Here is a 20753-nt window from a genome sequence, read left to right as displayed (position 1 = left end):
ACTACGGCACGTTTAATTCGGTTTGCCGTTTTTGCACGAACATGTTCATACATGGTTGTCAGGTGACAACCGTGACAAATAATACTTTCACGTAATCACAGAAAGTATTATTTGAGCTTCAGACTGGAAAGAGTACTTTTAGACTCTAGAGAGGGCAATGCTGGCCCGCCGTGGGGTCTATTACTTTGGTCTAGATTGAAATTTATCTCTAGCGCCACCATCAGGTTCACATTGGTGGTTTTGAGTGAAAGGGTTTTGGAAATTATTGGAAGGATTGTGATTACATTTTTGTACAGACATTCATTTTCCCCTCAGAATGAACTGTAATCAGTTTAGTGATGCCCTGACTTTTTCTCTTGCCCCATTATCTGGTCTGCATATAATCTGTCCAATACTTTGGTTCAAGACAAACTACCTGCAAACGGAATGACGTTCCTATTCATTTCAATCGTACTTTATATTTAGTTCTAATTAGCAGATGTTAAACATAATAAACAATAAACCTCTGTGCACTACTGTGCCATGAATTCGTTTGAAGTGGTTTTCCTCTGCATCGTACAAACAGTCAAACTGCAGGAGAAATGCCGACTTTCTGCTTTTACTGTCAAATGAAGGAATGGTTTCTATAAGTCATAAATAGTAGATGTCAGTGAGGACAAACTGTTTAAAAGGGAGATTTTTCAGCCTCGTGGAGGTTGTCACTCAATGTTTCACTCAATGCCTGGAATTTTATGCAGTTTTAATAATGCGGGTCCATGAGAAATGGTAGTACTGAACTAGTTCTACACCATGTTACAAGCAGCAGGGACATGAAATTAACCACCAACCAAAGTGTATTTTTGGTATCTTAATAGGCATTCCTTCACCCATGTTCCTGTCGCACATTATCCTGTAGCACATACTATATTTTAATAATTACTTTTTTAATGACTAGGCTCCTAATGAAACAGGTATTCAGGTTTTATTCCTCCTCGGGGCGTACCGGGACATTGGAACTAAATTCTACGGTAGCAGTAGCACCCGTTTATTGCATGTGAGGAAAGCAGTGACACGAACACATGTAAACATTATTCTTGCAGGAATGCAAGCTGCACTGCACGCATGAAAGCTGGTTTTCAAATTTCCATGTGATTAGAGAAAAAAACACATTTATTTCTTGTTCAATTATTGAATCTTTCTCCAGCTCCATGATGTGGGGAACATTATTATACGCCGAAAACTACATCACCTGGTCCTCGCAGACTCCGCTAGAGTGGAACATTAGCTCAATCAATGTCAATTATTTCCCAGTCTCCATTATTGCACTGCCAGGAGTGGGCAGAATTTTAATCCCCACTCTGCAATTGCTTTAGCTACACGAGTCTCTGGCTTTTTGTCATGATTAGAAACATGACGGAACATTAAGCCCAATGGCGTTCAACAAGTAGTGCAGGAAAAATGATAATGGGTATGTCGCTCAACAAAGTGCAGCCCGGTGGTGGAAGTCAGTAACAGTGGCTATACATTTGGCCCCGTGTAGTTTTACAGTCTCTGCTAGCCAACAGAGCCTTGGCAGCAAATAGGGCCATGTCTCTACTTGTCACATACAAAGAAGCACTGCATCCTAACTGCCGTGCACGCAATGTCATAAAATCTTGCCTTAGAGGTAGCTGGAAACACAATGACGGTGTACATGGTGACTACACACAGGGTCAGAGAGACAGTAGTGTTCCTACTGTAAATACTAAAAGGACTCTGAAAAGAGGCAGTTCTGATCAGATCCTTCATTAGGAAGCTGCTTTACACTTTCTCCAGATAATGAAGCATATCTAATCAGGCAAGCAACCTAGGGTTGGGGTTTAATAGCATTTCATTGAATTTAAATCCAGTTCCAAATCCTCTTATCAAATCTAAATCCTTTTAAAAAATACTTTTATCAAATATAATTAGGTTTAGCTTTCAACACTTGCAAGTAACTCAAGTTATTAATGTCTGTAACAAAGATCTGTAACCACCATTTGTTGACTGATTAGGCAGACACAGCTTCTATACTGTATTAAATAATTAAAAGCATCTGGCACATAGTAATATCTTCTTACTTCGACACCCTCTTTTTCACAAGCTACTTGAATACTAGAGGTCCCAATACGGAGCTATTAGGTTTATATGGTTAAAGTAGTGATGTGGTATGTCCAACATTTACCTGATATTTATGTGATACGGTCACGGAGAGAGGAGTAGTTAATCTGTCTCCCTGAACCATTAAATCCCACATCCTCGGTCATTTAGTGGTGTTACATAGTGATGTTTACCTTACAAACTATCTTTGATTGTGTGTGCAGAGAGCACATTAACCACATAACAAGAAAGGTTTTATTTTGTACGGTTAACGTGTCTTTTTTTGCTAATGAAAGAGAGTGATTTGTGGGAGCGTTATCAACAAGGATCGTTGTCCATTAATCAGAAGGTCAGCGGTTCGATACCTGGCCCCAGCAGTCTACATGTTAAAGTGTCCTTGGGCAAGATACGGAACCACAAACTGAGTGTGCTTGTGACTATTTATCGCTCCTAATGAGTAGTTTTCACCAACAGGATATGAATGGGTGACTGCTGGCTTGTGTTGTAAAGCGCTTTGAGAAGGAAACGCAGTCGATTGACTATTTATCAGTATAACATGATACCATCACAACACCAGAACCCTCAACCTCAACACCTTTAACCTCTGGAAAGTTTCTTTGGACAGAAGATGGGAAAACAGCTTTTCAGCAATGGTCAAGAGGGCAAGTGGCATTTTAGTTGTAACACCCTGTGAGTTAGGGTTAGGTGAAAACGTATTAAATTGGCAGCGTAATCCCGAGGGAACAATTGTAGCGGTCCCATCCGTGTGCCCTTGTGTCTATCTATTCCTGAACGTGTTCTCCCTCGTTACCTTCGTCAGGGCTAAAGGATGAGGATGTCCGGCCAGGGCTAGCTTCACGGTGGTCTCCCAGATGTGTGCGTCATGGAACCCCCGGGCCGTCACCATGAACTGGACGGGCTCCGACAGGTTGGCCAGCTCCTGCTCGGCATACACCGACCCGTCGGGCCTCACGCTGAAGTTGGGGTCGCTGCTGACGAAGCCCACCTCTCTGCTGCGCTGGCAATCCTCGAACTTCACTGCAGAGAGAGACAGAAACGGGGGAACGGAATTAGAGAGAAGCACAGTGAGATTTACTTTCCGCTGGGTGTTTCGCGAATCCTTGACACATCTGGCACGTTTAAGATTAACCTGCATCCATCAAGATGTATCTTGAAACATCCCGTCCGCTGTGACTTTTGATTCCCAACTTTGACGTCTTTGGCAAAAACAAACTGCTTATCTGGTTGTGAAGCGGAATTCTTTTTAAAATATCATTCTTTTCCCAAAGTAGACGGATAGCCATGTTGAAACAGCCTTTCCCTCCGGAGAGCCAGAAGAGAATTAGGCTGACTAGGGCCGACTGCGCTCCATGCTTTGCTGCCTGGCGCGTGGAGCACAGTCTTGAATGACATTCGGAGGGTTCAGCTTGACTTAGACGAAAGAAAAGGAGCAGTGAGGATGCCCATGTTTGCACACACAAGCTTCATAATCCTGTTTCCAGAGTAATGTACTATATTGGTCTGTATGAGCGGTGTGGAAGGATGGTTTGCAGCGTTTCCACTCCCCACATGAGCAAAGGGTCACAGAGAAACAAGCAGAGAGATGGTGTTCGGCTGCTGAGTGCATCAGTGCAGATTGTCTGGTGACAGCAGACATGAATATGCCATTACACCACACAAAACACAGGCGAAACCAACGGTCTCCGACACGACTATTTGTAAAATCCTTTCATTTCATTGCCAAATTTAATCAACACTCAATGCATCATCATCATCATCCCATGATTCATAGCATGATGCAACGACATGAATGACTGATTTGTTGTTTTCAACGTGTCTATTATGTCCACACCCCACCCGCCCGTCTCCGTCTACCCGCAAGTTGAAAAGCATGTGCTCTGAATGATGCTATCTCACAAACTCTGGCTGTTGATAACAAGACAAATTGATTTCATAAATCACCCAGGGAACAGATCGTCTGTTATGAGCTGTGGCAGCGTGATTTTTCAAAAATCCAGCGTGAAGAATTCTGCACAGCAAGCTTTTTATCAAGCCATCTATTTAATTTATTGCCCAGCTTCCTGTCAAAAACAGCTCCCAAACAACAGGCTAATAAAGCACGAGATCTCCTCGGCTGTTTGTTTTCAACCTCTGAGTAATTGCATGCATAATGGGACGGACGGTAAACACAGTTTTGACAACGTGTGCATCTGTCTATGTTGGCAAATGCAATCCTTATTTTCATTAGAAGAATAACATAACAGAGAACAATCCTTATGTGAATGATATGCTTTGTGTTAACTGACTTTGGGGATCATTTATCAAGCCAGTGTGTGTGGGGGGGAGGAAATCTCACATCAGGTTGTGACAATATGACACAGACCTGCTTGAATTGTCCACAGATGAATTGTGATGGCAAGCATGTATTATGCAAATGACTTCAATTAGCTTGAACTGAGCAGGCTAATTGTTGTCACTTAGACAGGTCTCTTGTGGTGCAGCTGGGAGAAGCAGGGTTTAAAGACACGAGCACACACTGCAAAGGGCTTATGCTTATGAATGCGCGCGGGTGTGTGTTCCTGCCTGTGTGTGTGTGTGTGTGTGTGTGTGTGTGTGCATACGCATGGGAGTGAATTCAAACCACAGCTAGCTGGTGCATATATCAATTTGGATGTTAATTCTACATTAAAACCATCAAGGTCTCCAAGGGTCTGCCTGTTGCCCCCTGTGCTGTGGTTGATGCCAGTTGGCATGGGAACACACATGTGGACTGTGAGGGATCGCCATAGTGCAGCATTGTTAGAAGAATGACTTTGATTTTCTGCTAGGGCACCGGGCCACCTCTCAGCTTACCATTCACCGCCCACTGGTTCGTAGCCGCGAGGGGCCGGGACCACGACCCTGATTCCTAACACATCTACTTAGTGTGAAAATATTCATAAATGCGTTGATATTCATTAAAACTCCCGTTCACAAAGCGCATTCAAATCAGTTGGTGGGATCTGATCTGCCACGCTGTTAAATGGAGATGAAAGCAGCAGAGGGAAACAACGCTGAGACTAGATACTGATAGAGGAACTGTGCATGTGTGTGTGTGTGTGTGTGTGTGTGTGTGTGTGTGTGTGTGTGTGTGTGTGTGAGAGAGAGAGAGAGATGGCAGGATTAAAGGAGAAGGCGGGAGATGAAGATAGTGTAGCACACAGAAAAAGAAAGAGGTAAATTAGAAAATATATAAAATCAAACAGTAATTGGAACAATTTTCTCTGCCACAAAAGAACAATCCTCAGTTTTGAGACACGAGGAGCTAATGTGCAAATGTAGCAATGCAGATTATTCATCGCTGTCACATCATAATGGAAATAGAAGCAGTGAGTGAAGACTAACACTGGGGATAACTAATCTGTGCGTATTTGATGTAATTGTTCTCTGTTGCATGTAATTTGTTTTGTCATGTTGCGCTGGGCAAACTACAGCATGCTTACGTGCGAGAAATTGAAGTTGAAATGAATAACGTAAGGCGATGCTTCAGGCTGACGGCCCTGAAGGTCAGTAAACCCGCAGTCAGACCTTCATCAATTAATAATCACATCCATATTTTACTGCAGGTTCAATCAATACTGCCACTGGACTCATCTGGAGCCCAAGGACTGAATGGAAGAGACTCCGGCTGAGTGCATCACTGCATTGTTTCTCTACATGTTATTGTTATATCACACTTTGTATGACTGCTGTGTACCTTTATCAATGATATTTAATCATTTCGCTCACTCTTCTCGGAGGCTCAGTTGATAAAATCCAGCAAACACAAGGACATCAGACTTTGTTGCCAGATATCTCCAGGCAGCTCCATTCACCAGCTGTTCCTCCAGTAATGTTTAAGGGTGATGTGTGTGCTTGTCAGTCAGCTTTATAACATATTCATTTCAACAACTCTAAGCTAATAGATGCAATCAACTCGTCGTAGTGACATATGCGGTAGGATAAGTCTAAATCAGCTTCTTTCAGTGAGTTTTTAAATACATTTTGAAGATCAACTAAATATCTTGACGATTGGGTTTATCTATCCAGCATGTATCTCAGCGTCAGGGTGAAGACTCTCAGCTATACTCACTGTGTTCAACTTTGAAGACCTCTCTGCAGACTGAAGCTTGTTTCTGAACACGGTCCATGCAAACAGCAGCATGGACTAAAATGCAAGCAGTACTGTTCTGCTTGGCTAAATAACAGAGCTAACAAATAGCAACTAACTTAATGAGACACGGCCTATTACATTGTTATTCATTCCCATCATGCTGACCAAAGTAATCGCAGTGACCGGCTCGCCTGCAGACAGCAGAAGGTCTCTCCCTAGCGCAGTTCTACTGATAACGGAGTTAACTGCAGTTAACGGAGGTTACATTGACTTGCATCATGATGCGTTTAAGCTCCAAACGGTAAAAATCAATATTGAGCAAAGAAAGGTAAATTAAAACATTATGTGTTGGAATGTAATCTTGTAAAAATTAGTTTTTGGCGAGAAACTTGAATGAATACAGTTGTTTGAAGAAGCTGTTTTTATAGCAATATAAAATAGATATTAGAAAGGGAATTATGACACGTTTAACTTCCTAATGCTTGCTCTAAGCAGCTTTTGATACATAATTAAAAATACTAATGCCCCCAAAATATGTTTAATCAAATCATCTATTTTCTTATCATTTGAATTGTGTGCTTTCATGCAAATAACCAATTTATATGACAACACAAAAGGATAAGCAAAAGGATAACATAGTTTCTTTGTCCAAACCATTTCTTAATAGGCCCACATTTTCTGTTTTGGACAAGTAAGTTTGGCTATCGCACACAAACATCTCAGCTACTTGCCCGAAGGTGTGTCAAGAAGTGTCAAGCCGTGAAAATATACACATGTGGTGGTGATGAAGTGAGTGGGCGTGGCGAAATGCGCTCCGTGGGAAGGCCGATACTGTTGCTTCAAACTGCCATCTCAGCAGTTCACAATCAGCTGGCAGCGTCAACTGTGTACAAGTAGGGTCGATTTTGTGCCTTGCTGGTTATGGCAACGGCCTTCTGACTCAGAGATCTATTATGTCAATTGCCTTCTTCGTCGTTATCGATGTGTGTCCCTGTGTTTTGCTGAAGTAGTGCCGGAGAAAAACATCAGGGGTATTAACACCACCAGCTTAAGTGTGTGTGTGTGTGTGTGTGTGTGTGTGTGTGTGTGTATGTTTGCATTCAGTTTTTCTATTTTGTAGCCTAAAAGCGCAGTGTGTGTGTGTGCCGTACAGTGTTGGTCTGCCTCTGAGTGTGCATGTATTGAGTGTGTGCATCCTCCTGAGTGTGTGTGTGTGTTTGTCTCTGTGTGCCAAAGTGTGTTCTGTATATTTTAGTGTGTCCTGCCATCCACAGCGGTGTTTGGCAGGCTGCTGAGGCTGGTGTCATTCTGCTTGGCTGCTCTTCTTTGGACGCGTACGGCAGAGAACATGCTGTCCAACAGAGCGGCTAGCGCAGCACAGGCGCGGCTAAAACAGAGCGGGCAAGCAGCCGTGACTGCCGACCACCGAGTCCTCTGCACACACATAGGGGGAGAGAGGGGGAGAGAGAGAGAGACACGCTTATGCTCTTTGTCTCTTCCAGCTTGAAGATCCACGACAATACCCTCGGGGAGGCCAAAGCCGCTCTTGTATGGAAACATTACATGTGCATAATGTAGATGACAGGTAGGAACTCTGCTCTACCTGCTTTGTGCATCCACACGGAGCATGCCTCCCTCATCCCTCCGCATCCGCCTACCCCATGTTCACCTGTCGACCGCGCACGCCTCCCCGCCATTCTCTCCTCTCGCTGTCACCCGTCTCTTCCCCGTCTCCTCCACTTCCCTGTTCAGCAGAGACACAGCAGTCCTCCTTACCTCCTACCATCCTTACTTCCTCCCTGTTTAAACCCCCCACCTGTCCTCCTCTATCTTCCTCTCGTATTCCCTGCAGACTGAGGAACTTTCTCCCCGAGAGCCGGTCCGAGCCAAAGGCCTGGAGACCCTGGTGGGCCAGTTATCACCGCTGTTAAAGTGAGCTGAGAACATATGGCACAAGAGACCCAAAAGAGGTGCAGAAAAGGGTCAAGATTTGTAAGCGTTTATTCACTTGTTAGCTGGTTTTTAGAAGAGATTATATGATTTTTGCGGATCATTTTTAAGACTTCGATGGATCTTTTTATAGACCTGCTTTTATATAACAACCTTTATTACCGTCTTAGCCTCCCTGTTATGAGTTTTGCTTTGATCCTGCATGTCTCACCCCATTCATTGCGTCTACTGCTAATTTGATCTGCTTTTTTAATGTGATTTAAGTGATCTGTTTTTTTGCGCTTTAATAGGTGTATAAATAAAGATTATGATATCAGCTACAACAGCTAAAAATAGACGTCTGACAGCAAAATGGGGACGAGACGGGACGGGACATTTAATACCCTCTTTATGCAGTAGATGCAGTTGTAAAGAGAAGTTTAAGTTAAAAGTCTTGCAGTGGAATACTTGGTAGAGAGAGTCAGGATTTACCACTAGTGGAGGGGTTAAATAGCTCCAGACTGAGCATATGGATATTTGTTATGGTGCCGTTCATCGCAGTTGTGCCACAGTGCTAAGTAAACATTCCCTCTGGTACCCTGCTGCTTTTCTCAAGCCAGCGGGAAAATCAACGCCACCCACTCAATTTGCAAATCACAGTATTTTTGCCTGAGGCTGTGATAGACAGCAGCACGGAGCCCGCTGACGAGTAAACGAACACGGCCAAAATACAGAGCATACTGCGTTGCAAGGAGCAGCAACGATCTCAGTGCAACTTCAGTGCTGTTGCAATTGTTGTGTGCATGTTGCAAGTCATTTGATGGATCAGCATCATTAGTTTCAATGGTGGTTTTGGTTTTTCTAGAATGACAATGATTCATTGAAAAATGACAAATTTGAGTGCACTCACCAGCATTAAACTGAACAGTGAATAAAAATGCTAGGATGCCAAAGCATTTATTCTTCAAGATAAACAGTGTCACTAACAATAAGTTGGTTTAATGAAACAAATGACAAAACCCTGAGAAAAGAGCGTGTGCTCCTCCAGCGTGCGTCTAAACAAGAGGAAGGACTAAACGGTCAAGGTTCCCGACTGACAGTGACATTACAGCAGCTACTCAAGGGGCATGCGACTTGTGATATTCTTTCCACCTTCGAGAGGCAAACGAAATGAGAAAAGTTTACACCTTTCAGTGGGCGGCGACGGAAATGCAGCAGAGCAGTCGTGATTGGCAAGTGAAGATGTAAAATCTATTTTCAGATGTCGTGATTTATCACAACTAAAGTGCACCGTCTTGTGTATCTGCCGTCAAACCTGAGGCACCCCATGCAGCATATACACAACCCTTGAAAGTCTTTTGAAATCCAGCCCACTGTGCCCCCACAGGAATGCTCATAACTAATTCAATTTACATACTGCTTTTTTTAAAACACTGCAGGTACAATGTGACTTTCCTGAAAAGGATTTTTTTTTTTTTTTTTGCCGCAGTTGGAAATGAATTTCTCTGCCTCTGCAGTTCTGTTTTAACAAAAGCCCACACAGTTCCCTCTGACAGCTCGCTCTCACAAAAGGAAACCACTGCGACTCAAGTGTGTGTGTGTGTGTGTGTGTGTGTGTGTGTGTGTGTGTGTGTCGCTGTGTGTGCTTGTGCGTGCGAGGGACTCAGAGCAAGAGAGATAAAGAGACAGAGAGAGAGAGAGAGAGAGAAGAAGAAGAGGGACATCGGAGTGGGAGTGTGTGACACCAGCTCTTTGCATTTACGATTATTACAGCTGATGCATAAATGGGGATGAGTGTCATCGGCTTCCTGCGTTCCCATAGGTGTGTGCGTGGGAGAGAAGGTGCCGTCAACCTGCATTTGTGTGCGTCGGCGCTCATGTTTCACTTTTTTTTCTAAACACCGCGCGCTCGTGATGTGGTGCACTTGTGGCGCTGAGAGAAGAAACCTTGTCACACCGTTATGTGCATATGGCCAACATCCGCCCACAAGCCCGCCGCCTCCCCCACCCTGTCACACCTTTGATTTCCTTCTGTCGCCTCCTTCTCTTTCTGCAGGTGTGAGGGGACCAGGTGTAAAGGGCCCTGCCGGCCTGTCAGCTTACAGAGAGTGATGTACAGCAACCACACAAATACAGGATGTTGTGTGGGCCTCATCTTCTGTTCTGTGGGCTTCCTTTCAAAAGGTTGTCACGCTAGTTCAATGGATTATGAAGATATTTGTTTCCTGCACATCGTCTCATTACACTTCACTCCACGTGAGAGCGTGAACGTCGGCGGCATCGCGCTGCCTGCTGCATTCGCCTGCATTGGGGTTTTTTCACATCCCCGGCCCTCCCTCTTATCTGTGCATTAGCCTCCTCTCGTGGGCGTGAGGCATGAGGAGGCTTGAAGAATGAGAAAGGGGAAAGAGGCGAGATAAAGAGGGAGAGCGGGAGCAAAGCAGAGCGGATGCAATTAAAAGACTGGGTCACAGATCGCAGTGCCAGGCGTCAGTGTGATTAATACACCACCATTCAGCCCAGGAGCTTTTCTCCTTTCTCTCTGTGTGTGTGTGTGTGTGCTTTTGTTTGTGAATGTGTTATCTTGTAAGCATGCCACAGCTAGGGGGCACCAGTGTGTCTCAATACGCGCCACCCTCAGGTGTGCCAGGGTTAACCCTCTTTCAGGTCAGGAGTCCTGTTGACCTCGACAAGCAGGTCCTAAGGAATGATCTGGCTGCTCTGATCAGACTCTCATTCCACCTGTTACAACAAGAGAAAACACGGACGTAAGGGAGGTCAGTGGGCAGACATTTGTCAACACTGAAAATATTGTTAAACTTCACACTGTTGTGAACTTTAACAAACACCCACTATCTTTGCGCATGCCTTTTGGCTGACCATCTACTCAGCAGCTACTCACAAATTTCAAACCGCAAAAAAGTCAGGGAAGTCTGGCTCCCAATCAATCCACCGTCTGCAGAAAACCTTCATCAAGGCAGGAAACGACACCTTGAAAATCCCCCCAATTGAGCTGGTGGCCCCTGCAACAGTCTTATGGTAATGAGCAATGTTCCCCTTTTGAAGCACACAACTGCACAAACATATCAACCGATTCTTTGTTTTATTTCTTTCATCTGGCTCCCACTCACCAGACCTTGCCTTCAAGGCTTCCCCTTCGATTTAGCGCGAGCAGAGAAGGAGCGGCGCTTTATCACAGCAATATCTTTTTTAAGGAGGTGAAGCGAAGACACTGCCTCAAGGCTACACACTGTCTGTTATCTCCCAGTACAATATAATCATTTCACACGGCCCAAAGCGAGGTGGTGGGACCTCAGCTGGGCCAAGTGACAAAGAGGGGAATGTGAGCAAACAAGGGGCAAGGATCAGGGGACAGAGGGGGCTTATGTCCTTGACTCCCACTCAACCGTATAATGACTGTAATGGAAAACCCAATATTCTCCAGTATTTCTTCTTTTTTTTTTTTTTTCTAGCGTGAGTCACATTTCCTCTACTGCCCACACCGGTCAGCGTAGAGAACAAACTTCAGGTTTTAGATAATAGTTACACTTTTATCATATTAACCGACGCAGAGATGTTCGGGCCGGGTGAGTAAATGAGTCCAGTAACAGGCTGTGTTCCAGTCAGTGTGCTGTGTTTATGACTGCAGCATCTTTTAGCTGGTTATTTTTAGCTGGTCTTGATTACCCTGGAGACCGGCCTTAATAAATACTTTAAGACTAAAACAGGCTTCCTCCCGATCCCCAGAGAAACCAAAGACTCACTCACAAGGTAATCAGCTTTCAATTTTCTCCCCCCCATCCCCTTACCATCTCTCACTTTATCTCTCCCCTCTCTCCACTCTCACTCACTGAGCAGCCCTTTCTTCTCCCGGGTTATTCCTATTTTTCTCCCCATCTTTCCCCTCTTCTTGTGTTATTTGCATAAAAGTGTTTGCATCCTTCCCCTGTGATTGTTTAGCTGCTGTGTTCAGCATCTTGATTTGATTCCCTACAATTGGCCTAATTAGCATTACAAATATACACTTAGAGAGGAACAGAAATATCTGTTATGCCCGACAGACTAATTTAAGGGAATTGGAGGCCAGATGAAGAGGAGTTTGTGTGATAAAAAAAAGGTGTATCGCCGTGTCTCAATAACGAGCTGTCTTATCAGAGGCCGCTGAAACTGCACTTTTTACTACGTTTATGTAAATCAAGGAATGGCGTGTTTACTTTGACGGCGTAGGAACTGCATACGGTGCGGCTGACAGTGGCAAAGTATTAGATGTTCATTTGTGATAAAAGGTGTAATCACAACAAGAAAGGTGCCTCTTATCTTCTCTCGCTCTCCCTCTCTCCAGCCCAGATCATGTCTTCAAAAGCCAATGATTAGACGTAAGACAGATCTCCTTCATTATCCGCTGCTCTCATCCATTTCTCTCTAATCCTGTCTCTACTCCGAAGCCCCCTGGGGCGAGCGATAGGCCGGGGCCAGCCATTAGTCTCCAGGCCCCGAGACCCGGGACCAAACTCATCCGCGTTTCTCCGTCGGAGGAGATCAAGGCCATCTCAGAGGTCAGCTACAGTACAGCGACTGCTATCACATGCCCATTATTGCCACGCTTCTTCTTCATTTTTGGGTATTTAGCTGCTGTTTAAAAGTTAAACTTTGCTGGTCACTCATCTGATCGAAGGAGGGAGACTCCGAGATGGAAACATGCAGCCTCATTGTTCTGTCAGATTCCTGCCATCTGAAGCCTTACAGGTCATTCTACTCATCAATCAGCCAAAGTTACTAATGAAAGTAATTGGTTTCATTATTGTAAACCAGCACACTTGAATGGGTTTAAGTTGGTTTCCCTCCGGAGGGCCGGAAACCAGCGAAGCAGATGAGGTTCATCTGAAGAACGCAGCTACGTGGACTACAGGGACAAACTGTTGCGAGCCGGGTGCTGATGTTGTCATTATGAAGATAATTGCGTCCAACAAGTAGCCTTGAGTCATACGGAGCAGTGTTCAAGTCGAAACAGGAATCAATGCACGCTGCTTCAAGCCTGCAACAGGAAACGTTGCACATTAAGTGTCAAGCTCACTAAAAGTAGAATAAGAGGAACAGAGTTTTTATGTAGACATACAGTACACCAATGAAATGGATGCTGCAAAAAGATGAAAAGAACAAACTTTAAAAAAATCAACTATATCAACAAAAAAAAGAAGTGCATGCATAATTTGTTTACCTTATATAAATACTGTAAGTAAAGAATCTACACTGTTAAAGCTGCATTACGGAGCACGGAGCAACATTAGCATTCATACATGAAGTCATATTTCTGTCCACCTGCTGAATGTCCAATGCTCAGTCTTCATTTAGCTCCGTTTAGTCTTCATCAACCCCTGAGGGAAAAATTTGGCACTTTAGCTGCTAAAAGCTCCATTATATTCACCACCTAGTCGCTAACTGTCTGGGGTTTGGTTTGGTTCTTAACATCAAATTATTTACTAGTGCAGCTTTAAGTCAAAGTCACTTACTGTGTACACACGTAGCGTAAATTGCTTCGTAAACAACAGCACATATTGTATATAAGCTAGCATTTAGCAATAACTCTGACCGAATCGAGAATGCTTCATTACACATTTACACGATGCCAGTTTGAGATATATGAAGGTACTTGAATAAAAAAGAAAGAAAGAGATTTTCAGAGTGCAGCCCTCCCTTAAAAGCAACAAATCTGAGTTTCTTTCAACAGCCATTTGCTTTGAAGTCACCCTGGCCTGTACCAGAAAATCAATTAAAAACATGACTAATACATTTGCACCCATCATTTTACACTTTTCCTCTTAAGAGCGTTTGATGTCCCCCTGCTGCATAACACGGTGTAAATGTTGAGATCACAGAGATAGTGACGGGAGGATTTTAACAAGGACCCTTTCGCACTTATTCGCTGCTTCAAGTGAAGCTCCGACCTAAAGTGGAATCAAATAATGAAAAATATCAGTCCGCTTTTACTGTGCTGTTTTTGCACAACACTCGACAGAGGAATCCAACACGCTACCAAAAAAAAAAGCCAATCAGACAAACGGAACAACGCTATGCCCTGCGAATCTTCCTCTCGAAATGCTTCGCAAGTAATTCTAATGCAAGTGTCTCTGCTCTGCCCCGCCTTACATTTCCTATATAAGTCGCCCGGTGACACTTATCAGAGACATCTGCAGTGGTCCTCAATACGAGCATACCGCTGTCCCTTAAGTGGGCAGCACTAAGCCTCATTGTCTGCTATAGATGTAGGGAGCACAATAGGAGAGGCTGAATCTCTCTCCTCAACTATCTACTGGTAGGGGAGGCGAGGTCGGTCTCCCTGGGCCAATGGCTCCAAAACCATTATTCTTATCGCTGCAGGACAACTCACCGCAGGGCAGAGAAAACCCTTCTGAAAGGTCAAACGAGTGTGTCTCTCATTGTGTGTGTTTACCCCCACCCCGCCGCTCTCACACGCCACACATTTCTGTATTTCTCATTAACTGATAATACATCACTCGTGACCTTGTGATAAAAATACATTAGCTGGAGACAAGTCATTAATCTATAAAGAATCAGGCTGTTTAGGTTATCAGGTGAGAATGCGTATACGTGTTATCGCACAGGTTATGGGAATGGGCTTAATTGCCCTTCTTAAGCGAGTCACTATCAGTAGCGGAAGTGGTTTAGGTTTTGTTTTGTTTTTAGGTTTTGGTACTTCTGTATCAGTGGTGCTTGTTTGAGAGATAAAGGAGACTGCTGCAGTACAGTGGTGTGATGCACTTTTATGAAGATTATGGTTTGTAGGGTTGCAAAAATTCTGGGAATATTTCATGTGGAAACTTTACAGGAATGTATGGGAATTACACGGAAATAACAGGAGTGAAATGGAAATATACGGGTTATTTTCTCAGGCTGTATTTATCATACGCAGATAGAATCACACTGTTTACTTTATCATCAACAGACATTCATTTGCAGAATAATTCCTAATTCAATGCATTTGTCAGACACATTCAGTGTGAAATGTGTCACGTGCTACGAGCAAGTTAACTAATGGGGAACGGTAGTTTGAAAATTCGAGCCGACGGTGTGTTCTGTGTGCAAACTTTGGGTTTAAAGGGAACAACCAATTTATAAAAGACATGTTTTACGATAAAAAATGAATAGAAACTAAATAAAACTCCTTATTTAGATCAATGAAGCTTCATTCCACGTGGTAAAAGCTAGCGCTGACACATAACCTTGACAAATGCAATGCTTTAATTAGACAATATTCCCCACATTTACACTTAAAGTTTTCTAACTGACTTTGCAATATCAATCGATACAACACAATATTCTTTCTCAAACTTCCTTAATGTTCTCTACCAGCATCAGAAACCCGTAGGAGTAAAGACAAGCAGCCCATGCTGACCAACCGCAGCTGTTGCGGCCTCAACATGGTATCTCTAGCTGCAAAACAAGTACAAACAAGTACACCAGCTTAACACATCCCTATTAATCCAGTAAATCCAATCATTTTGTTGCTTTCTGGTCGGCCCTATTGACCACCAATTTTCCTGTGTTAAAATAAATCCCTCGATGTACCTCCACATCAGCGTATGGGCCTAATCTTCTGCCTAAGCGAGCACGAGTGCTGCTGTTATGGATTACCACTCTTCCAAACAACGAGAAAAAAAACTCCAAAGATAAACTGTCAGACCTACAGGATAACCCACAAGACAAAAGCCATCTTCAGACAGCTCACTTTGAACAAAAGAGACGTTCACGCTTCAATCAAACCTGGGAGGCGGAGCAGAACTGTCTTACAGAAGAGGGCAGATTAAAAAAAAAAAAGGAAGAGGGCTCAGTAAGAGGTGGAAAACAGAAACAGAGCTTTTTTTTCTCTCGTTTCAAACTTTAGATATAATTATTCCACATTTTTCTATTTTCCCTCTGAGATACATTACTGTACATTGAAAGTATATGTGTGTGTGTGTTTGTGTCTGTAACAATCAAAAGACAGCGAGAGAAGCTAAAATGTGTTTGTATTAAGTAAAATATGTTCAATCATTCTTGGTATAATTTTCCATTAATTAAATATGGCCTATAATTAAACAGAACCATTAACACTCCCATTAAAAACTGTTAAATACACCATCCATTCTGTCAATTTGGCAACCTAAAGCTGATTGGCTGGTTGCCAGCCTGGCAAACCACTTCTAAAATTTACTCTGGGGCCCTGGAGAGGTTGGCAACATTTTGTTTTTGCTCGAGTTGAAGCTTGAGAATCAAAACCCAACCAGAAATAACTGTACTGAATACACAACACAAAAGCACACTGAGGGCCGGGATTATTAAATTAGCACTTTAACAGCACTGTATCCAAGGCAGTCTTTGGCAACATTTCGGTGTTCTGGGTCTTACTTTATTCAACTAACATGATTATCCTGCTTCTTGAGACAGGCCCCAACTGAATAAATAAAGAGACCAAACACACATCGCCTACGTGCGCAAAATGAAACGCAGCATTAAAATGACGATTCAACGTAAACCGTTCTGGAAGCAACAATGTTGACGAAACAGATATTTGTGAAAGCCGCTGGATGTGTTTGCGGTGCACAAGTTAATCTATAGAAAATCTACCAATGCTGGAACACGCGCAGTAATGTCAGTGTTAAAACAAATAGAGTGTTCCCTTCTCAAATGAAGTTGTCCGTACTTAGCAGGAAGCCTATGCTCTTCATAATCATGGAGGAACACGTCATCGCCTGCGCTGTTGTCGTCTGAAGTGTTTTCTACTGTTTGCAAACATTCCACATGCGCACAAACCTTTCAGGGTGAAAATACATATTGTGCTTGTATAAAAATTCCAGGCAATAAATCTGAGTGTGAAAAGCATATTTAAACCTGCAAATAACCATGTAAACAAAGTCTGCGGCGGAGGAATGTGTTCCAACAGAGTCGGCTGTACGGCAATCACAGGCTTCAGGCGTTTAAAATCCCAAATTAATTGCTATGCTTTATTTTCACGCCATCCCCACGGCTGAGTTTGACTTTCTTGCCAGCATCAATTTGTCGGTGTAGGTGCTAAACTTTCTAAGTGGGGAAAGTTCCATGCCTATTGCTTGTGTCATGCGCTGTGGCTCGCCAACCTATAGCGTATGCTCGGACTTGAGCTGTCTGCTATGCATAAATCTCCGTCCCGCCACAGGCGGGAGGTGACGAGAAGAAGCAGATGAGGACATCCAGTGCAGTATGAAGGATGGTGGCAGCCGTTCCCCCAGGCCACGGGGATGGCACTACATCGATCCAGCCACTCCGGAGCCTGAAGTGCAGAGCCTTTTGGCTTTGTCAGCACTGTTCAGCTCAGCATTGCTCCAACTCCCCTGATCACTGTCAGAAACCCAGGAGGAGAAAAAAAAAAAAAAAAAAAAAACAGAGAATAGAGGGAGAAAATGCTGATGTATCTGGTGCCAGACAGGCGGAGCATTATTGGCTAAATAACTGCTAACTATTCACCTGGCGCTTCTTTATCATTTTCTAGCTGTTTTGAAATTCAGGCAAATTAATGTTTACTGTCAGGCAAGGGAAAAGCAAAAAGACAGATGGGGTTTTTTTTTTTGTTGTTTTTTTGGAGCTGTTCCTCCTTCATCTACCTCTAAACACAAGCACCTGTTAATTCAGCCTGCCAACCGCTGCGCCAGGAAACTTAATTCTACTAATCTACTCACATATTTACTCAGGTGGAGGTGTGCTGGCACCACTGAAGGTATGCTCCGTTGTCTTCAGATGGCCAGTGTTTGTCTTCTGAGGTGATTCACTACACACTCTAGTTTATATCGTGTGACATTAATCCCTCGAGTCACTTTGGATGTTCGCAGAGAGTCTCTGCTCGCTCTCCTCTTTCTCTACGCTTACTAAATAGAGCCAATACAAGCCAGACCTTGGACTTTGAGCTTCCTGTTTTATTGTTACCTCTTTACGTTTAAGTTTCCTCTCGATCCGAGTCACAGTACAGGCGAGCAGGAAATCTGCGGCATCTAAAAGCACAGGGCCTTGAAGAGGTTTTGAAGTGCACAGACAGACTGATTGAATTTGGTTAAAAGCTCACATCCTGGGGTTAGTCTGGGGCATTCGGAATATGGCAGCCAACGTTGGCCATAGTCTTCAGCATTGTGGCCCTGTGCATTTTAGACTAAGCCCATACTCAACAACGCAAACACATCTGAATATCTTTGGATATAAGCAATAGTTTGACATTTTAAAGGATTGGCTCATTAACTTATTTGCAGTACACATGTAGGCTGCAGCTGGTAAGCTTAACTTAGCTTAGCACAACGACTGGAGACAGGGTACACAGCTAGCCTCGCTCTGCCTAAAGGTAACAAATTGCCACCTATAGCGCTTCTAAAGCTCACTTATTAGCACGTTATATCTTGTTTGTTTAATCCTTAGAAAAACAAAAACGCGTGAAAACAATTTGTCATTTTCCAGGTCATGTGCTGCACTCATTTCTAGCTATTACAAATCACAATTGGGTTTCTGAAGGATTCAAGCACATATTAAGCAGGCAAAATATAAGGTGCTAGTAAACTAGCTTCAAGCTACATTTCCACCAAGAAGTCCTGTTCGCTTCAGTTGAGTTTTTTTACACATTAGAACAGTTATTTTCGTGTTTCCATTAGCAAAAGTGGCGGATGGTACCAATAGAACCTTTTCATTCTCGGTAACACCTCGGTCGAGGTTCCAAGCGAGCTGAGTCGATACCAAAAGGTGAAGTTAAAACACTGCAGAACACTGATTGGTCACTAGCGCGACATGAGAAATCAGTTTTTTTAAACAGCCAAGCTACAGTCAAAAGCCACCGCAATATTTTATTCACACGACCCCAGATTTCTTTCTTTTTTTTAAAATGGCAGCTGGCAATTGACGAAGTACAGATCCTCTTTTTGGTGTCAGATGAAATGATTCAGAGAGTGTTGCGTTGAAGATGATGTCACTGCAGCTGAGAATCCTGACTAAACTGTGGGAGTGCTATCTGCCGTGAGAACACAGCATAGAGAAAAGGACTGGTACCAAAAGTGAGGAGAGGGGAGCTCAGTGTGGAAACACTGCATTAGAGGTGCCGGTAGGAGGATGTTGTATCCTTTGGACAGAGACCGTCTTTGTGCTAGGCTAAGCTAACCAGCTTCTGGCTCCTTTAAAGACATGAGAGTGGTATCGACGTTCTGATCCAACTGTTTGAGACACAGTATTTCTCAAACACGTCCAAATATTGTTTGAATTAGCAAAACATAAAGCATGGATTTGCTTGCCAATTTACATTAACATTACTTCTTGGTTTTGTTTTCAGGTGGATCCTGGATTTTTCTCTGACAATTAGACATTTTTAAAGAGACCTTCTCGCTTTAGTCCTACATGAATAAAAAGTTGTAGCCCGATGTTCTTGACACCAGCCAATTATACCTCAGGATTTATGAGCAGCATGGAGTGGCCCATTATTTTCTGACACACCCCTGCTCACTTCCAAACAGTCATTGCAGCATAAAAAAACATTTATCGGTAGAAAACAAACTCAAATCATTCTGCCGGGACTTGTAAAACTGAACTTAGTCTTTCTGCTGTGCACAGGGAAAAAAAAAGCTTTCATTTACCCCATAACTATTTGTGTGTTCAGCATTTACAGTGTAGTGAAATCCATTAGGCACAATTGCTATGTTGGCATGGGTACCGTTTAGGTGGGATAAGCAAATTCCTGCACACACAGGGAAATTTGCAGGAATGTCAGATGTGGAGAGACGACAAATAACCATCTACGGTATGCGTCAACATAATCACGCTAGCTTGCTTTAGGCTGAAGAGATATTTTGTTTTCTCGGGGGACTAACAAGAGGCCTATTAAAGCGCCTGCACCTACACATATGCCTATACTGTATGGTTCTCATTATCATATGCACTTTGAAATATCTTCTGATCAGTGACAAAAGTCTAGATAGTAAAATCTTTATAATAATATTTTAAATCCTATGAACCGGGAATGCGCTAGTTGATAAGGTGTTCATAAAAGTTATTCCATGTACGGCACACGATGAAATAATGGAAGGACTTGGCATTTCCCTCTGATGTATTCTGAATAAGTATTTCCAATGAAAAGCTTACTGGTAAATGTCAAGCTGGTTGTCATTAAAGACGCTCTGACATTTTTATTCCATCTTTTAAAGGAGTGACTCCATCTCTGCCAACTGAGGCTCTAATATCTGCTGCTCCCCAACCGACAGAAGACAGACAGATTAACTCAATTACTCCCTGACTTGAGTGAATGAAGGAAACAATACATTTCTCATTTAAAGCCTAATCCTGCGTGGGAGCCGCGGAGGAGGAATATTGCAGGTGTGTGTGTGTGTGTGTGTGTGTGTGTGTGTGTGTGTGTGTGTGTGTGTGGGGGGGGGGGCAGAGGTGGTGGAGCGCACGAGGCTCGAAAATGAATTCCGAGGAAGCCGGCGTGTTTGCTCATCTTTTTTCACACTCTCTCTTAACTACAGTCAAAGAGCAGCAGAGTGAGAGAGACAGCAGGCGGGTAGACGGAGAGGAGGACAGACGGACAGACGTGATG

At 43.4% G+C, this 20753-nt stretch overlaps 1 protein-coding gene across 2 annotated transcripts in view; it reads right to left on the bottom strand.

Moving 5' to 3' along the window:
- cdh4 (cadherin 4, type 1, R-cadherin (retinal)) overlaps positions 1–20753 on the bottom strand; it is a 178819-nt gene that overhangs the window by 62859 nt on the left and 95207 nt on the right. For both annotated transcript variants that reach the window (XM_068720325.1, XM_068720326.1), the window contains exon 4: positions 2909–3135. In XM_068720325.1, the coding sequence (XP_068576426.1) occupies positions 2909–3135 (227 nt within the window). The remainder of the gene's footprint in view (positions 1–2908; positions 3136–20753) is intronic.

Source organism: Cebidichthys violaceus, unplaced genomic scaffold, assembly GCF_023349555.1.
Source record: "Cebidichthys violaceus isolate CVI_PGR_0920_01 unplaced genomic scaffold, fCebVio1.0.p SCAF_25, whole genome shotgun sequence".
Taxonomy (NCBI): Eukaryota; Metazoa; Chordata; class Actinopteri; order Perciformes; family Stichaeidae; genus Cebidichthys; species Cebidichthys violaceus.
The sequence above is the reverse complement of the archived record's forward strand: the minus strand, read 5'-3'. Positions and strand labels throughout refer to the sequence as shown.